We start from the raw sequence: 20,155 nt of genomic DNA on the forward strand, positions 1-20,155 counted from the left end.
TGGGTGGGGAGCAGGGAGTGGACATCACAGGAAGATAATTAGTTTCACACAGCAGCACCCGAAGCCAAAGGATCACACACACTCCGCTGAACAGAGGCTGTTTAACACCCAGGACCACAAAGCCCCAGCCCTTAATCTGCACCTCGAGGAAAGCTGTGGCCACAAGTACAACAGATCTCCCCACTGTAGCCTTGAGACAGGTCTGGAGTCTCAATCTACATGTGTGTGTGTGTGCAACTCTGGTATCAAGCCTTCCGAGCTGGGGCTGCCCTGCATTAACAGCGGCAAAAGGAAAGCACTGCCCATGCACACCAGTGGGCTTTCAAACTGAAAATTGAGTTTCCCAAACCTAAGAGCCCTCTAGGCATCTTCCAATGAACTGATTCTTCAGTACAAATATTCACCAGGTACGTGGAACCTGAGATTGAGTTGTAGTATCTTTTTTCACAAATGTTTGGCCAGACTGACAAGGTGACAAGCAAACAAGAGGCATGACTAAAGATCATTTCTAAGACCATGAACTTGTCAACAGAGTATTTCCATATGGCATCCCTTCTGAACTCATTGTTGGCTACAGCAGGGTTTGCTGGGCTGTTGTGACTGATAAGAACTGAATCAGAGCGAGGTTAGTGCCCACATTTTTGGATTCCAAAAGAATACGCACACACATGATCTGCCATCATAGCCTCCTGTGACCTGTGACCTGAGAGTGACCACAGGCAGACCTAGCAGGCAAAGGTGACCTTCCAAGGCAAAGGTAACCTTCCCTGCTCCCTGCAGGCCAGTGTCCAGCACAGCCCCCCTCACTGCAAGCAGGTGGCATCCTTAGGTCTGACTATACAACCATATAATGGCGACAGGCCACAGAGCGACTAACCAGGTGTCCAGGCCCCAGGCATCGAGAAGAGCACAGAACACCTTCCACTGTTTCCAGGACTCAGAATTCTACTCGTGGTGACAAGAGCAGTAGATTAAAGCACAGGGAACAGCCTGATGGCCAGAACTCACAGTGCCAAATGAAGCAGGTGAGGAAGGACCCGGGAAAAGGGTGGCACATTTTCTGAAAATGGCAGTAACCATTCTCAATGGTTTTATTTCCCTAGAAATTAGCAAAACTGGAAAAATGCCTGAAAAACATCCACACCAAACCCTGTACACACTCAGTCCTATATTTCACCAAATTCACATCAACCTCTCTGTTTCTAAACCCACTTGCTTCCCAGCCCCTCTCTCACAGTCCCTCCTGTCAACCCCACCCCTCCAGACCTCCCCTCCCCCTGCTTCTCTGGCCACTCAGCCTGCTCCCCCTGGGGACGCATCTGCATCACCACTGCCACAGCAGACTGCGGCAAACACCCTGGGGAGCCAGGTCCTCTGGCCACGGCGGAGTAAGCTGAGAAATATTAGCAGTTAACAGAATTTACAGCAACAGGAATGAAATCAAGCCAGCACCACCACCCAGGCCCATGTGCACTGCGTCTCTCCTAGCTGTGTGCCTGTGAGAACTGCTCACTCAAGCTGTGTCCACAGAGCACCTCTTGGTGACCTAAAGATGCCCCCGTGGGTGCCGCGGGGAGCAGGGCCACCAGGACCCAGGCCCACAATGGCCTTGGTCCACCACGAGGGGCTCCAGGGAATCTGCATGTTGTGGAGAAGGGATAGCACAGCTCTGGATCTCACAGGCCAAGATGTGTGTTTTCAGATACCCTTTACCCTGAGGAATCTGCTTTGTGTTTTACTCCTCCAGCCACATTGGCAGAAAACTTTCCCGTAAGTTGAACCTGACACTAAAACATCTGTATTAAAGATTAAAAAATCACGTGCTCTTCCAAGTGATTGTCTTTACCATCCCAATGATCCAGATATGCCGGCTGCAGACCTGGTGGAACACAATGACTGCATTTCTTCCTTTTAAATCTCACACGTTTTTTGGGCTGGATGGTGAGTGGAAAATCAAAACCGTCTTTTTTAAAGTTGTGGTAAGTTATATGTAACACTTACTATTTTAGTCATTTGAAAGCATACGGTTCTGTGGCATTAAGTCCATCCATTTGCCATGCATTGATTGCCCCATCCATCTCCAGAATTTGTCTTCTTCCCACACTGAGACACCACACTCACTAAACACCAACTCTGTATTCCTTCCACCGAAGCCCTGGTGACCAGCACTCTATCCCCTGTCTCTATGAATCTGACTGTTCTAAGGACCTCATCCAAGTGGAATCATACAATACTGTCCTTATTTCACTGAGCATAATGACTTTATGGCTTATCCATGGTACAGCCAATGTCAGCATTTCCTTCCTTTTTAAGGATGAGTAATAATCCATTGCAGGGACATACTGTATTTTGTTATTCATAGGTACCTTGGTTGTGTTCACCTTTTGACCATCATGAATAATGCTACTATAAATGGGGGTGTACAAATCTCTCTCTGAATCTCTGCTTTTCATGGAGGAGAACTTTTGGGTCATGTGGTAACTCCATGTTTAATGTGGAGGGGCGGGGGGAACCACTACTGTTTCCCACAGCGGTGGTACCATTTCACATTCTCACCAACGAGCACAGGGTTCCAATTTCTTGCCAATCCTGATCTTCTAGTTTCTTGATAACCAGTCCAAGTGGGTGTGATGTGGCATCTCACTCAGGTTTTGGCCTGTGTATGGTTAGTGTGTTAAGTCAGGGTTCTCCAGAGAAACAAGAGACAAACTGATTATAGGCACTGGCCACATGTTCATGGAGGCAGAGAGGTCCCACATTTGCAATGTGTAAGATGGAAAACCAGGAAAGCCAGTGGTATAATTCAGTCCAAATAATGAAGGACTGAGAACCGGGGGGGCCACTGGTATATGTCTTGGATTTCCAAGGCCCCAAAACCAGGAGCTCTGATGTCCAAGGGCAGGAGAAAATCAACATCCCAGCTCTAGAAGAGAGAGGAAGAAAGAACTTGCCTGTCCTCCACCTTCTTGTTTTACCCAGGCCCTCAGGGATTGGATGATGTTCACCCACACTGGTGAGGGCAGATTTTCTTCATTCCGTGCACTGAGTCAAATGGTTATCTCTTCTGGAATGACTGTGACAGACACACCCAAAAGTAATGTTTTATCCAGGCATTGCTTAGCTCAGTCAGTTCAGTTCAGTTCAGTAGCTCAGTCATGTCCAACTCTTTGCGACCCCATGAACCGCAGCACACCAGGCCTCCCTGTCCATCACCAACTGCTGGAGTCCACCCAAACCCATGTCCACTGAGTCAGTGATGCCATCCAACCATCTCATCCTCTGTTGTCCCCTTCTCCTCCTGCCCTCAATCTTTCCCAGCATCAGGGTCTTTTCAAATGAATCAGCTCTTCGCATCAGGTGGCCAAAGTATTGGAATTTCAGCTTCAACATCAGTCCTTCCAATGAACACCCAGGACTGATCTCCTTTAGGATGGACTGGTTGGATCTCCTTGCAGTCCAAGGGACTCTCAAGAGTCTTCTCCAACATCACAGTTCAAAAGCATCAATTCTTCAGTGCTCAGCTTTCTTTATAGTTCAACTCTCACATCCATACATGACTACTGGAAAAACCATAGCTTTGACTAGATGGACCTTTGTTGGCAAAGTAATGTCTCTGCTTTTTAATATGCTGTCTAGGTTGGTCACAACTTTCCTTCCAAGGAGTAAGCATCCTTTTAATTTCATGGCTGCAATCACCATCTGCAGTGATTCTGAAGCCCAGAAAAATAAAGTCAGCCACTATTTCCACTGTTTCCCCATCTATTTGCCATGAAGTGAGGGACCAGATGCCACGATCTTAGTTTTCTGAACGTTGAGCTTTAAGCCAACTTTTTGACTCTCCTCTTTCACTTTCATCAAAAGGCTCTTTAGTTCTTCTTCACTCTCTGCCATAGGGTGGTGTCATCTGCATATCTGAGGTTATTGATATTTCTCCTGGCAATCTTAATTCCAGCTTGTGCTTCATCCAGCCCAGCGTTTCTCATGATGTACTCTGCATATAAGTTAAATAAACACAGTGACAATATACAGCCTTGACATACTCCTTTTCCTATTTGGAACCAGTCTGTTGTTCCATGTCCAGTTCTAACTGTTGCTTCCTGACCTGCATACAGATTTCTCAAGAGGCAGGTCAGGTGGTCTGATATTCCTATCTCTTGAAGAATTTTCCAGTTTGTTGTGATCCACACAGTCAAAGGCTTTGGCATAGTCAATAAAGCAGAAATAGATGTTTTTCTGGAACTCTCTTGCTTTTTCGATGATCCAGCAGATGTTGACAATTTGATCTCTGGTTCCTCTGCCTTTTCTAAAACCAGCTTGAACATCTGGAAGTTCATGGTTCACATATTGCTGAAGCCTGGCTTAGAGAGTTTTGAGCATTACTTTACTAGCATGTGAGATGAGTACAATTGTGTGGTAGTTTGAGCATTCTTTGGCATTGCCTTTCTTTGGGACTGGAATGAAGACTAACCTTTTCCAGTCATGTGGCCACTGCTGAGTTTTCCAAATTTGCTGATATAGTGAGTGCAGCACTTCCACAGCAACATCTTTCAGGATTTGAAATAGCTCAACTGGAATTCCATCACCTCCACTAGCTTTGTTCATAGTGATGCCCACTTGACTTCACATTCCAGGATGTCTGGCTCTAGGTGAGTGATCACACCATCATGATTATCTGGGTCGTGAAGATCTTTTTTGTATAGTTCTTCTGTGTATTCTTGCCACCTCTTCTTAATATCTTCTGCTTCTGTTAGGTCCATACCATTTTCTGTCCTTTATTGAGCCCATCTTTGCATGAAATGTTCCCTTGGTATCTCTAATTTTCTTGAAGAGATCTCTAGTCTTTCCCATTCTGTTGTTTTCCTCTATTTCTTTGCACTGATCGCTGAGGAAGGCTTTCTTATCTCTCCTTGCTATTCTTTGGAACTCTGCATTCAAGTGGGTATATCTTTCCTTTTCTCCTTAGCTCCATCAGGTTGACACATAAAATTAACCATCACATTTAGTGATCCTGAGTTCTTCTCATGTGCTTGTTGGCTATCTGTATTATCTTTCTTGGAGAAGTATCTATTCAGGTTCTTTGCCTATTTTAAATTTGCCTAAATTAAAATTACGTTGACTTACTTTGTTGTTATAAAAGTTCTTTATACTTTTTGAATATCAATACGTGATTTGCAAATATTTTCTCCCATTCTGTGAGTTGCCTTTCAATCTCTTGATAGTGTCCTGTGGTAAGTTTAAGATTTTAATTTTTGAAGTCCAATTTACCAATTTTTTTCCTTCAGTTGCCTGTGCTTTTGGTGTCAGATCCAAGATATCACTGCCAAATCCAATGTAATGAAGCTTTTTCCCTATTTTTTAAGAGTTTAATAGTTTTAACTTGTACATTTAAGTTTTGATACATTTTGAATTAACTATTTGTATATGGTAGCAGATAAGGGTTCAATGTCATTATTTTGCAATGAACACCCAGTTTTCCCAACACCATTTTTTAAGAGTGTCCATTCTCCTTGAATGGTCTTTGGAACACTTGTTGGAAATCATCTGACCATACATGGTAGTTGCTAAGTCATGTCCGACAAATTTGCGACCCTATTGACTGTAGCCCACCACGCTCCTCTGTCCATGGAATTTTCCAGGCAAGAATACTGGAGTGGGTTGCAATTTCCTTCTCCAGGGGATCTTCCTGACCCAGGAATCAAACCTGGGTCTCCTGCATTGCAGGCGGATTCCTGCATTGCCAGCGGAACCTTTTACCGACTGAGCTACAAGGGAAGCCCCTCTGACCATACATGGGGGAGTCTATTTCCGGGCTCTTTATTCTATCCTGTTGGTCTAAATGTCTGTCTTTATTGCTTTCTGGTAATTTTTGAAATCAATACGTATGCAATTTCCAATTTCGTTACTTTTTCAATAATATTTTGGCTATGGGCAGGGGTGGGAGTCCCTTGTGACAGCACATGAATTTCAGGATGGGCTTTTCTATTTCTGCAGAAAAACATCACTGTGATTTTGACAGGGATCATACTGACTCTGTGGTTTGCTCTCGGTAGTAATGACATCTTAACAGTATCAAGTCTTTCGGTCCATGAACCCAAGATACCTTTCCATTTACTTGAGAATAATTTTCTTTCAGCAACACTATATAGTTCTCAGTACAAACCCTTCATATTCTTGGTTAAGTTTACTCCTAAGTATTGTATTCTGTTTGATGCTATTATAAACTGAACTGTTAATTTCTTTTTGAATTGTTCAGTGTTAGTGTAAACAAACACAACTGATTTTAGGGGGCTGATTTTGTGTCCTGCAACTTTGCTGAACTTAGTTCTAGTGGATTTTTTGTTTATTATTAATTAGAATGCTTAGAGATTTCTTAAACATTTTCTTAAGCATTTCTTAAGCATGTAGATATCATGTCACCTACTAAGAGAGGTATGTTTACTTTTTCCTTTCTTACTGAGATACCTTTTATTTCTTTTCTTGCCTTGCTGCTCCAGCTAAAACTTGAATACTATGTTGGACAGAAGTGGTAAAAGCACATGTGCATCCTTTCCTTGTTCCAGATCTGAGAGGGAAGCTATCAGTCATTCACTGTTGTGCATTATGTTCACTGTGGGCTTTTCACAGACGACTTTATTATGCTGTGGTAGCTTCCTTGGATCTTAGTGTGATGAATGTTTTTATTATGAAAGAGTGTTGAATTATGTTAGATTTTTTTTGTATCAATGAGACAATCATGTAGTTTTTTTCCTTTCACTCTGTTAATGAGGTGAATTACATAGATTGATTTCATAATGTGGAACCCTCCATTTATTCCAGAAATAAACCCCACTTGGTCATGGTGATATAATCCCTATATTATGCTGCTGAATTCTTATTTGTTAGTGCCGTTGAGGATTTTTGCATCAATGTTTATTTGGGATGTTGGCCATTGGTTTCTTTTCCTGTTGTGTCTTTGTCTGGTTTTGGTACTGGGGCAATGCTGGCCTATAAAATGAGTTCAAAAGTGTTCCATCCTTTCAATTTTGGGGGAGGAATCTGAGGACTGGTGTCAATTCTTTGAATGTTTTGTAAAATTCACCAACTAAGCCATTTAGTCTAGGAAATTTCTTTGTTGGGAGGTCTTTGATTATTGATTCAATCTCCTTACTTACTAGTTATAGATCAATTCATATTATCTCTTTCTTCAGGACTCAGTCTTAGGAGGGAGTTTCTAGGAATCTGTCCATTTCATCTGGGTTATTATTTTATTCAATATGTTGATATACAAGTGCTCAGAGTACTAATACTCTTTTTTTGTCTGTATCTCTTAGACTTTTTGCACCCAAAGGATACCATCCTTATAGCACTGAAAGAGAGCTATCTGTGCCCATGGCTCACTGGCTGGTGCTGTGAGCTGTGGCTAAAGCCCACTTGCTGTCTTGGGGCCATAGGCACTGCGACCACATGAGACCACCCCATGCCCCGAACGTTCTTGGTGTAGCTCTCAGCTAAACTCTCCTTCCAATACACAGAGGACCACAGGGATCATCAGATTTGGGCACTGGAAACACCCAGTACAGTGTTTTCCATACTGTGAGTTGCAGCCTCTTGAAGAGCTAAGTGGTATCAATTTAAGTGGCATGTCTTTCCCACACATTTGGTTAAAGTGGTCAGACAATCTAAAGGTCTCTGATCTAAGCCAATTCTCACTCATTTTGGATGGAAGGAAACTGAGGCCCAAGGAGGGTACATGACTTGCTGGAGGTGACAGGGCCAGTTTGTATAAAGCAAGATCACTGCTGGATATTTCAGTTTCTATCCAAGGGTTCCTCACAGCGAATGAACATTATCATATGGCCTCAAATATTTGAAATTTTTTTCTACTCCCTGTTCCAGGGTGAAAAGCACAGCTAAAGCTGATGTTGGGATATTTAGCAACACCTTTACCATCTGATAAAGAAGGCTGAGTGCCGAAGAATTGATGCTTTCGAGCTGTGGTGCTGGAGGACTCTTGAGAAGCCCTTGGACAGCAAGGAGATCAAACCAGTCAAACCTAAAGGAAATCAACCCTGAATATTCATTGGAAGGACTGATGCTGAAGCTGAAGCTTCAATACTTTGGCCATCTGATGCCAAGAGCTGACTCATTGGAAAAGACCCTGATGCTGGGAAAGACTGAGGGCAGGAGAAGAAGGGGACGACAGAGGATGAGATGGTTGGATGGCGTCACTGACTCAATGGACATGAGTTTGAGCAAACTCAGGGAGATAGTGATGGACAGAGAGCATGGCGTGGCATTCATGGGGTCGCAAAGAGTCGGACACAACTTAGCGACCGAACAACAACAAAAGTCCATTTTCTCTTGTCTCCTCCCTTTTCCCAGACAGATTCCTCAGTCGTACTGGCTTTTCCACCCAGGTGACACTAACAGCTTAGGCGCTGGTGACTGTCCTCTCCAGCACTTCCTCTTATCCACCTTGGGCATCCATCATCAGACTTCTCAAAGACTACTTCCCTCCCAACTGGATTCAGTGTAGAGCATATCCCTTAAGGGAAAGACAAACAATGAAGGAAGTTCTCCTGGGAGGAGAACAAAGGGACTCCTTTATTGTCCAGAACAATCAACAGCTAGAGGAAGCCTACAGGCCCAGAATCAAACCCAAGAGGAGGACTGTGACGCCTCCTGGGCTGGGGGCAAGGCCGGTGAGCAGTCAGGCTTCTAGAAGAAGCAACCTGGGAACCAGAGAGCTCAGGACCAAACACTGTGAGCCTCCTTTCAGGGCACACACATGCCTTCCCACGGTGGAGCTGGTGGGGGAGGAGCAGAGCCATCCTAGCCACCTCCCTTAGATGCCCAGGTCAGCCACCCCAACAGGGGTCACTCAGAATCAAGATAATTCAGAGAACACTTTTCTTCCCCAGAACAAACCACATCAAGTTTTAAGGACTAAGTAAAAGCAAACTTTACCAGCAGATGAGCAGAAGTAACACATGAACACAGCCTTATCACAAGAGCCTTACCAACAGGGACCAGGCTTCTGTCCACCACCCCCTCCTGGGTCCTGGCCTTTCTCTGCAGCACTAGCCTGTAGCCTAAACAACATCAGGCTTACTAATGGTCACATTTGACTTTGCAGCAAAATCGTATCAGTAACTTGATCAACTGACTCGTGAGATTTAACTCTAAATGGATTTTGGCTGGTACCAAAAATCAAGTCCATCCTCAGAGAACAAATAAGAAAATTCCAGATTCACATAAACCAGGCTCTATAGGGATTCCCTTATGGATCAGTGGATAAGAATCTGCCTGCCAAAGCAGGGGACATGGGTTCGATCCCTGGTTCAGGAAGATTCCACATGCCATGGAGCAACTAAGCCCATGTGCGACAACTACTCAGCTCCTCTAGAGCCCACAAGCTGCAACCACTGAAGCTGGAGCAACTAAAGCCAGTGTTTCACAACAGGAGAAGCCACTGCAATGAGAAACCCATGCACCACAACTAGAGAAAGCCCACTGCACAGCAACGAAGAGCCAGTGTTGCAGCCAAAAATAACTAAATTTAAAAAAAAAAAAAGGTTCTAAAAACTAAGAGCGGACTCCCTCAGAAAGAACACATGGCTTTTTATCACAAACCCACTTACTGCTGCTACCACTACTGAAGCATTTCCTTTTCTTGTAACTTAACTGCAGCCAATTGATTGATAGCTCTTTTTCATTTTCATCCAGAAATGGCTGCTTCTACCAAATTTAGTGTTTGTCCCTCCTACTGCCCTGGCCCCTGAAACGGCGTTTCAGGGACACTGTGGTGATGCAGGCTCACTAGCCTTGCCAAAATAGCCTCCATCTGTCCCTCTCTTGGCAAAGAAGTATGTCCTTCCACAGGTTGTGGGGGCAGCAAGGGGCCACATGAGGAAAGGGCTATGACTGCACAAAGCAAAGCCTCCAAAACTGAGCAAGCTGGGCCCAAAGGGGCCACTGATCCAAGCCACCTTTTCCCAGAGGGCTCTCTGTGAGAACCTGGGCTGTCACAGCTACCGAGGCCCCGGCTTGCCTTTCCCTTCTGGATAAAGGGAAAGTCCATTAGTGCAGAAAAGGAGTCAAGTTTCCTCAACCACATCAGAACATCTACATGTTCAGCCTCTCCTCAAAAACAAAACCTGACTACTGGGCTTCATTGTTCCACCTTGACTATCAACTCTTCCCCCAAGAAATATGTAAAAATAACATTAACCAACAGTGTTAAACCAAACTTCCTAGAAGCTGATAAGTTAGATGCCCAGCCCTTCTCACACCACTTTAAAATAAACACACTCTTTACTAAGTGTGGTTGTAAAGAGTGTGGTTGTGGAGACCTCACATGGTTCCAGAACAAATGGGCCAAAAGGCCCACAGAAGTGCAGGAGTCCCGGCAACGCGCTGGCTCAGAACCCTGGATGCTCAGGCACAGGGAGGCCGGCAGGGGGCGCACCACACCCACCAGCTGCCAACAGCAGGCACGGGGCTTCTGGGATGCAGACAGCAGACACTGCACCTCCGAACCCTGGCCACCTCCAAAGCAGCACAAACCACACGAGGCCACGGGGAGCCCGGCCCCTCTAGGCCCCTTGTGGGGAGCCTGGCTGGATGTTGGGGCACTCAGAAGGGCACCTTGAAGCTGCCTCACCCCACACCCTCCTTCAGTTCTCAGCCTCCTGCTGTGCACCCCTCCCCACACACAAATGGCCTCTGGAGACCCCCAGCCTCCCCCAAGACAGAAAATAGCACCAAGAATAGCCACAGCACTGCTGATGAGGGGATGCTGGGGTTCGCTGTGACGTTTCTTCGACTGGTGGGTACCAGGCCCATGTCCACTCAATGACCTAGGGAACGAAGGCAGGCAGAGCCCACACCAAGACCCTCTGATGAGGCAAGTTCCCTGTGAACACTCCTAGCTTGGGGAACTGCAGGCAAAGGCTCTCACCACTGCTGTCGTCCCCGAGGCAGTCATGAGACCCACATGTATTAGCAGCATCAGTGGGACTACCGAAGGGCCCCTAGGCAGGATGGGGTGGGGTGGAGGGGGTGCGCTCAGGCCTAGAGCATCACTGCAGCAGCGTCCCCGCACCATGACAGCCACAGATCGTCCCCGGTGGGACCCTGACTGTGAGCGGGTCACACTGTTCTCCCAGAGCCACATGAAGGGAGGTGGCACCTCTCAGGAACCCTAAGGGAAGAGGTGGTAAATTAGGGGGAAGAAGTGCTGCCAGGAGGGGGACACGTTCCTGGGCAGCGACCCCCAGCACTCCAGGATCCCATCTGTGTCCGTGTCCTGACTAGACATGAAATGGAGCTCTGGCCTGAGCTGAATGGTTTCTGGTCACTGTGTAAATGTGCATCATGAGTTTGTGAAACCTCTGGGAGCGGTAGTCACACCTCCCTGGTTTTATTGAAGAAAAATCCAAGCCCTGGGACGCTCCTGCCCGGCACGGGGACTCAGGGAGGAAATGCGGCAGGAAGGGGAGGCAGAGGACGAGGGGAAGCGGGGCAGAAGCCTCCCTCAGGGCTGACCTGCAGGCCCCTGTCCCTGTGGGTCTGGAGGCACCCACACTGTCCCTGTGGGTCTGGGGGCAGCACCCAGCAGTCCCACTCTTTCCCAGGCTCTGGCTGCCAGGGACACAGGACACTGGAGAAACCTCAGCTCCACTCAACGGGGACAACAGACCTGAAGCCCACACAACCCGCCGGCCCTCATGCCCTGGCGGCTGGTACCCTCACAGCCCTGCCCTGCTGAGCCGCCGGCTCACAGTGCAGGCAGGGATGCAGGATGCATCGCTGACCATCGCGCCCTGAACTGGGCATTCCTTGCGGTGGATTTATGAGCTGAGCCCAGTGCCGTCCTGGGCCCGTGCTCCCAGCCCCAGTCTCACCCCCAGGGAGACCCAGCCCCAGTCCACACTTACCAGCTGCGGCCTGTCCTCCTGCCTCTGGTCCTGCCCCGGGCGGTGGATGAAAGACCGGGTGGATGCTCTGTAGTGGTTCAGCAGGCAGAAGACAACCACGACCATCACTGTGACCACCACCACCACCACGACCACCTGGGCGAACTCCAGCTCCGCTGTGACGAAAAGGAGAGCCGTCAGCCGGGCATGGGGCCACCCCCTCCCAGGCCCTCCAGGGACAGAAACTTCCCTGGACCTGCTGCCTGAGGGTATCACCATGTGGCTAACAGGTGAGGGAGGAAGGCCCCAGCTGCTTAGACAGGTTCTGTCCTGAGACGGACTCATGTAACACGGGACAGGCAGCCACCACTCGGGGACCTTCCAGGGCAGGCGGCTCCTGGGTTCCATCTCCTGGGACATGAGAGGCTCAGGGCCCGGTCCCTGCCAGACCCCCCTGTCCCTAGAGGTTGAAACTATGATTCCCAAAGCATCTCTCCAAGGCTGCACAGCACCCTGGAGGGAAGAGGCACCACCCAGGGAAAGGACGGGACACGTCTCCATTGGGTTCCCACTGCGCTGTTACAGAAGCCTGTCTAAACCACACACTCCCCACCCGTGCATTCACCAGCAGTGTGTGTGGGGGTGTGGGTGCCAGTGCTTCTGTGGGAAGCGGAGCCCAGGGCCAGCCCTGCGTCATCCTGTGGAGTTAGAAGGAGGGTCTTCCTGAACCCACAAGTCCCATCCTGTGGCACCATCCTCCACCCCACCCTTGGCCCCCACTTCACACCTGAGGGACAGAGACTGACAAATGGGCCTGCCAGGCCAGGCGAGGGATGGGGCAGCGGCAGGGCCAAGGCGGGTGGGCTGGACGCACCCCTGGCCCATGACTGGGCTCCCTACGGTAGCTGTCCGCTCTGCTCTGCTCTGCTCTGCTCTGGACACCCAAGGCCTCATGGCTGGTGGGCAGAGGCTTGTCTGCACTTGTACGTCCCTGGGGAGGAAGCCCCCAGAAGCTACAAAGCACTATCAGAATCATCATGGCAGCAACTCCGGGAAACTGAAATCACTGCCTGTCCGAGGGCAAGGGCTGAGACTCTGCAGCTGGGCTGCAGACACCCACGTGACCTTGTCTGTCCTCACACACTGTGGGCATGACACACCTGTGAGGCAGAAAACACGTCTTTACAACACTCTGCCTGCACACAACTGTCTGTCTAGGACACAGTGGTGCCCGTGTGACTGGACCCCAAACCCCATCCCTGAGGACACAGATGAGGCTGCGTGAGCAATGAGGAGCCCACCTCCATCATTTTGTGTTCCTGATGGCAGGCAAAGTGGTGGACTGAGGACAGATTCTGGAGCCCAACCTGGGTTCTGGGGCACCCATGGCACAGGTGCCCACCTGGAGGATCGCTCCTGCAGGAAGGGGTGAGGCCCACCCTGGCCGCCAAGACCAAGGTGGGCATCTTAGGAGGGGACCACAGTTCCAGGGACAAGCAGACAGGAAGCACGGAATCAAGGGCAGCCAATGCGGCACCGAGACTGAACCTAAGAAAATGCCTTGTTTTACCGACTTTTATTTCTATTTTGTGAATGAACAGCAGAGTATTCAAAACTTGCCTTTCAGGTTGCCTTGTGCCCTGGAATAGACAAATGTTTTCTCTTCTCAAGAAAACTGTACTACTTTTTGGATGACTTCAGTGAGGGGCCTTACATGCCTCTACACACGTTAAGGCTTCACTTGGAGCTGTCAGCCCATGTCATCTTGTTCTGAATATGGAAGGCTATGCAGATGACCATTTGCAGCAAATCAATCAAATTACATTGTCATACTTCTATGGACATTTGGGGATATGTATTGGTTTCATTTGAAACATATTTTTATTATAAAAAAATAATGAAGACTCCTTTAAAATTTAAAGAACATATATGGAAATAGTGTATAATATACAAGTTCCCCTACACAATCTGGCAGCTCTCACCGTGATGCCCACGTCATCCAGGGCACAATTCAGCCATTGTGTGTATCTGTCTTTCCCCTCTTGAATAAGGGCTCTCTTCTTTTCAATGAATGGAATTGCTGTACAAATATATTGTTCTTTTTTTCCACTCAATACATCACAAACATCTTTAAACAAGACCTCATTCCCCAGTTCCTAACACGAAACACTGGACCTTGCATTCTCTAAGCAACTGCTCTTTACTTGGTTGGATTTCTTTTTTCTACCAAGATCAAAAACATTTTGTGTGACCCACACTTGTGAGCACCCCTAAGCAGAGATTCCACACCCTGACACGACCTGTACACTTGCTCTTGTCAGGGAGAGGGAAGGGAATCTCTTGCCTCGTGGCCCCAGATGCTGGGCCCTTTCCATTTGTACTAATTTGGGGAGGGGGGCAAAAACATGTATCTTGTCATTTGTTATTTCCCTAGTTACTAGTGATTGTGATCTTTCTCTATGATTAGTGGTAATTTGTATTTTTCTTCATATTAGTTCATATGTTCAAGTAAGTTCATATGTACATATGTTCATAAGTTCACATGTACAAGTAAAGTACATATAGAACTTTACTTGTACATACAGAACATAAGAACATAAAGTTCACTTTACTTGTAGCTTTCTCATTTGTAAGCAGTCTTTACATATTATGGCTACACATCTTATCTGCTACACGTGTTACAAATACTTTCTCCTGGTCTGTCACTTCTTGAAACTTTTCCGTGGATTTATAGATAATATAAATTTTTATGCCATCAAATATGTTATCAAATATCTTTTTCCTTTATGACTTCAAAGCTTCTCATTGATTAGAAAGGTCTTCTCTCCAATACTCTAAAAATATTTTTCTTCTAGGATTTTTATGGCTTGTTTTTTTACTTGCTCTGGATTTTTATTTCTTTTGGTCTGAACAGGACAACAGCACCTAGAACCTTATGTATTATCTGACTCTTCTGACCTAACATCACACTAAAAAGTTCAGTACAAGCAAGGGGAGACCGTCTTCAGCTATGGGGACTGCACAGAAGCCTTCACCTTTCTCTCAGAGGCAAAGAACCATCTTCAAACAACACCTGCTCTCAGGCCGTCCTGAGCCAGCACTCTGGCCAGCGTGCTCCCTCCCGGGCCCTCCCTCCTGCACTGCTGAGGCCGGCGGCCCTCCAGGGCCCTGGTCCCACTGTACCCTTAAACATGACTCATTACCCCAAAGACAGCTACCAGCATTTACCATATTTGAGCTTAAAACCGAAGATGTTAAATATTTATTCATTAAAAATAAACTCACCACATGTTAACACAAGTAACAGAATCACTTCCCAGTGCCATCTCACTTGACACCATGCGCATCGCTACTCCCTGTGCCCACCCCCGACACGCCCCCCAATGGCTTCACCTGCACCCACAGGATGTGTGGCTAACCATGACAGATGAGTGGTTCTTGTCTGTTCTTCCTTTCACAGGGGCTGTGGCGACCACCAGGGCTGAGCCCCCACCTCTGGCCCCAAGGTTCCCTCTGTGAAGGCCCTCCGTTCACTGACCTGTGTGACACACACAGTCCTGGAGAAAATGCACAGACCTTGAGCATGACTGACCTACAAGCATTCACAGTTGGGTGGGACTCGTCCTGGGTTCTGTCTGCAGACAAAGGGCCCTGAAACTAACCAAAGCAAGTCAGTGGGTCCCGGGGGAACTATTAGCATTCCACTGAGACACTAACTCTCAAAATCTGTAAAGACTCTGTGGCTCTACGTGAGCCAGAGGCTTTTGGAGACATTTATGTGTCTTGTGTGCCTATTAGGGCGACTCTGGTCAGAGGTGATGGCTCTGTCCATTACAGATTCCCATTCTTTGAGGTTTATGACTATGCTATAAAATTCTGCCCTGAGATGAAATTTTCCACATAAAACTTATACCCTGGAATTTGGCCTTTAAAAAATAAAATAGTACATTTTAGTAAGTTTGCTACACTTAAAGTCATGAACGAGGATTTTAAAAGAACATGAACTTCACATTCCTACAGACTCAAAACACAGTAGTAGTTTATTTGATATTTGTGGACATCAGCCTATAGCAAGGAATAATTCACTAATGTATTCTTGGTGTTTAAAAAACTGCAACACAGAGAGCTATTTATCTAGAAATGTTCAATGCCCTATATGTGTTCCAACCACAGTGCCTCATGCCCCATCATTTTGTAAAAACGTTAACATGGTTTTTGACTCAGCTACCAAGCTGACAGCAGATTAAAGATTTCTTAAATAAATCAGTCTAAGTTAAATAACCCTAAAACAGCTGCATAACAGCAATGAAGTCCCTGTGTTAATGCACTATGGGGTTTACCTGAACACTACTGATACCATGACAGTACTTTTTCCCTCTATTGAAAAAAAGAATTATTATTATTCTGTGTTTGTCTCAATATTTACTTTCACAACAGTTAAGCTTCTCCCTACTAAGTGGCTTTTACAGCTTTGAGAACCACAGTTGCTCTTGCAAACCCAGGAGAAAATGGAAAGCAGTATGAAGTTTATACTTCACGTGGATAAATTCAGGGCCAGTTAGACCCCAGTCTGGTTCCAGTTCTGCCATCTGACTCCATCAGCTGCAAAAGCTGTTTCCTCATGTGTAAAACAAAGCCAAGTCCTCCACTGTATGGCCAGTGGGAGCATGAAATAAAATAACCCCTCGAAACTGTCTACTCAAAAGTGTGGTCCAGAGAGATGGTTAGAAACACAGGAAATTGGGTGCCACCCTCTCTTTTCCGGTTTTGCGGTGTAGGGAACCATGAGCAGCAAAGTCTCCCGCGACACCCTCTACGAGGCGGTGCGGGAAGTCCTGCACGGGAACCAGCGCAAGCGCAGGAAGTTTTTGGAGACTGTGGAGCTTCAGATCAGCCTGCCAAAGAACTCAACAGACATTTCTCCAAGGAAGACATACAGATGGCTAACAAACACATGAAAAGATGCTCAACATCACTCATTATCAGAGAAATGCAAATCAAAACCACAATGAGGTACCATTATACACCAGTCAGGATGGCTGCTATCCAAAAGTCTACAAGCAAGAAATGCTGGAGAGGGTGTGGAGAAAAGGGAACCCTCTTACACTGTTGGTGGGAATGCAAATTAGTACAGCCACTATGGAAAACAGTGTGGAGATTTCTTAAAAAGCTGGAAATAGAACTGCCATATGACCCAGCAATCCCACTTCTGGGCATACACACCAAGGAAACCAGATCTGAAAGAGACACGTGCACCCCAATGTTCATCGCAGCACTGTTTATAATAGCCAAGACATGGAAGCAACCTAGATGCCCATCAGCAGACGAATGGATGAGGAAGCTGTGGTACATATACACCATGGAATATTACTCAGCCATTAAAAAGAATTCATTTGAATCAGTTCTAATGAGATGGATGAAACTGGAGTCCATTATACAGAGTGAAGTAAGCCAGAAAGATAAAGACCATTACAGAATACTAACACATATATATGGAATTTAGAAAGATGGTAACGATAACCCTATATGCAAAACAGAAAAAGAGACTCAGATGTATAGAACAGACTTGTGGACTCTGGGAGAAGGCGAGGGTGGGATGTTTCAAGAGAACAGCATTGAAACATGTATATTATCTAGGGTGAAACAGATCACCAGTCCAGGTTGGGTGCATGAGACAAGTGCTCGGGCCTGGTGCACTGGGAAGACCCAGAGGGATCGGGTGGAGAGGGAGGTGGGAGGGGGGACCGGGATGGGGAATACATGCAAATCCATGGCTAATTCATTTCAATGTATGACAAAAACTACTGTAATGATGTAAAGTAATTAGCCTCCAACTAATAAAAATAAATGGAAAAAAAAAGAAGCTGGCCAAGAAATATGATGCCTTTTTGGCTTCAGAGTCTCTGATCAAGCAGATCCCCCGAATCCTGGGCCCAGGCCTGAACAAGGCTGGCAAGTTCCCTTCCTTGCTGACCCACAATGAGAACATGGTGGCCAAAGTTGATGAAGTGAAGTCCACGATCAAGTTCCAGATGAAGAAGGTGCTGTGTCTGGCAGTGGCTGTTGGCCACGTGAAGATGACAGATGATGAGCTTGTGTACAACATCCACTTAGCTGTCAACTTCCTGGTGTCATTGCTCAAGAAAAATTGGCAGAACGTCAGGGCCTTGTACATTAAGAGCACCATGGGCAAGCCCCAGCGTCTGTACTAAGGCACAGCTTAATAAACCATACTAAACCATCAAAAAAAAAAAAAAGAAAGAAATTGGGTGCCACCCTACACTGGCTCAACCAGAGCCTGCATTTTAACAAAACCCCTAGGTGGCTTCTGAAACTTTGGACTAATCCAGAGTCCTCATCTGGATTAAACAAGCAAACTGGAGTTCAGAAAACCTGTGACCTGTGCACCATACAGAAGAAACAAGGTGGAACCAGGGCCCACGATTGCTACTCAACACGACTTTCAAGAGTGGAGCTCTCTTAAAGAAAACTAGAGGTATCAAGGGAACATTTCATGAAAGAATGGGCACAATAAAGGACAGAACCAATAAGGACCTAACAGAAGCATAAGAGATAAAAAAGAGGTGGCAAGAAAACACAGGAGAACCATACCAAAAAAAAAAAAGGTCTTAATGGCTTGGACAACCATGATAGTGTGATCACGTACCCAGAGCTTGATACCCTGGAGTATGAGATCAAGTGGGCCTTAGCAAGCATTACTATGAACAAAAGCTAGCAGAGGTGATGGAATTCTAGCTGAGTTATTTCAAATCCTAAAAGATGCTGCTGCACTCAATATGTCAGCAAATTTGGAAAACTCAGCAGTGGGTTCAGGACTAGAAAAGGTCAGTTTTCATTCCAATCCCAAAGAAGAGCAATACCAAAGAATGTTCAAACTACCATACAATTGTGCTCATTTCACATGCTAGCAAGTTATGTTCAAAATCCTTCAAGCTAGGCTTCAGCAGTATGTGAATAGAGAACTTTCAAATGTACAAGCTGGATTTAGAAAAAGCAAAGGAACCAGAGATCAAATTGCCAGCATCCACTGGATCATAGAAAAAGCAAGCCGAATCTACTTTGGCTTCATTTACTACACTAAAGCTTTTGACTGTGTGGATCACAACACACTGTGGAAAATTCTTAAAGAGATGGGAGTACCAGACTACCTTAACTTCTCCTAAGAAACCTGCATGAGGGTCAAGAAGCAACAGTTAGAATCGGACATGGAACAACTGACTGGTTCAAAATTGGGAAAGTGAAAGTGAAAGTCACTCAGTCGTGTCCAACTCTTTGCGATCCCATGGACTGTAATCCCATGGCCTGAAGTTCTCCAGGCCAGAATACTGGAGTGGGTAGACTTTCCCTTCTCCAAGGGATCTTCCCAACCCAGAGATTGAACCCAGGTCTCCTGCACTGCAGGTGGATTCTTTATCAGCTGAGCCACAAGGGAAGCCCAAGATGCTGGAGTGGGTAGGCTATCCCTTCTCCAGCAGATCTTCCCAACCCAAGAATCAAACCGGGATCTCCTGCATTGCAGGCGGAATTCTTTTACCAACTGAGCTATGAGGAAAGCCCCGAAATTGGGAAAGGAGTACATCAAAGCTGTATACTGTCACCCTGCTTATTTAACTTACATGCAGAGTACATCATGCAAAATGCCAGGCTAGATGAATCACAAGCTGGAATCAAAAGTGTCGGGAGAAATATCAACAACCTCAGGTATGCAGATGACACCACTCTAATGGCAGAAACTGAAGAGGAACTAAAGAGTCTCTTGAGGAGGATGAAAAAGCTGGCTAAAACCCAGCATTCAAAAAACTAAGATCAAGGCATCTGGTCCCATCACTTCATGGCAAATAGAAAGAGGAAAAGTGGAAGCAGTAACAGATTTTATTTTCTTGGGCTCCAAAATCACTGTGGATGGTGACTGCAGCCATGAAATTATACTTACTCCTTGGAAGGAAAGCTATGACAAACCTAGACAGCATATTAAAAAGGAGAAACATCACTTTGCTGACAAAGGCGCATATAGTCAAAGCTATGGTTTTTCCAGTTAGTCATGTATGAACTTAGAGTTGGACCATAAAGAAGGCTGAGCACTGAAGAACTGATGCTTTCAAATTGTGGTGCTGGAAAAGACTCTTGAGAGTCCCTTGGAGAGCAAGGAAATCAAACCAGTCAATCGTAAGGTAATCAACCCTGAATATTCACTGGGAGGACTGTTGCTGAAGCTCCAATAACTTTGGTCAACTGAT

General features: G+C 46.3%; 1 protein-coding gene across 1 annotated transcript in view; it reads right to left on the bottom strand.

Moving 5' to 3' along the window:
* Nucleotides 1-20,155, bottom strand: part of LDLRAD4 (low density lipoprotein receptor class A domain containing 4) — a 160,594-nt gene that overhangs the window by 7,617 nt on the left and 132,822 nt on the right. The window contains 1 exon segment of the mRNA XM_070464542.1: nucleotides 11,919-12,073. Within this exon segment, the coding sequence (XP_070320643.1) occupies nucleotides 11,919-12,073 (155 nt within the window).

The sequence above is a fragment of the Odocoileus virginianus genome, unplaced genomic scaffold (genome assembly GCF_023699985.2).
Source record: "Odocoileus virginianus isolate 20LAN1187 ecotype Illinois unplaced genomic scaffold, Ovbor_1.2 Unplaced_Contig_27, whole genome shotgun sequence".
Lineage (NCBI taxonomy): Eukaryota > Metazoa > Chordata > Mammalia > Artiodactyla > Cervidae > Odocoileus > Odocoileus virginianus.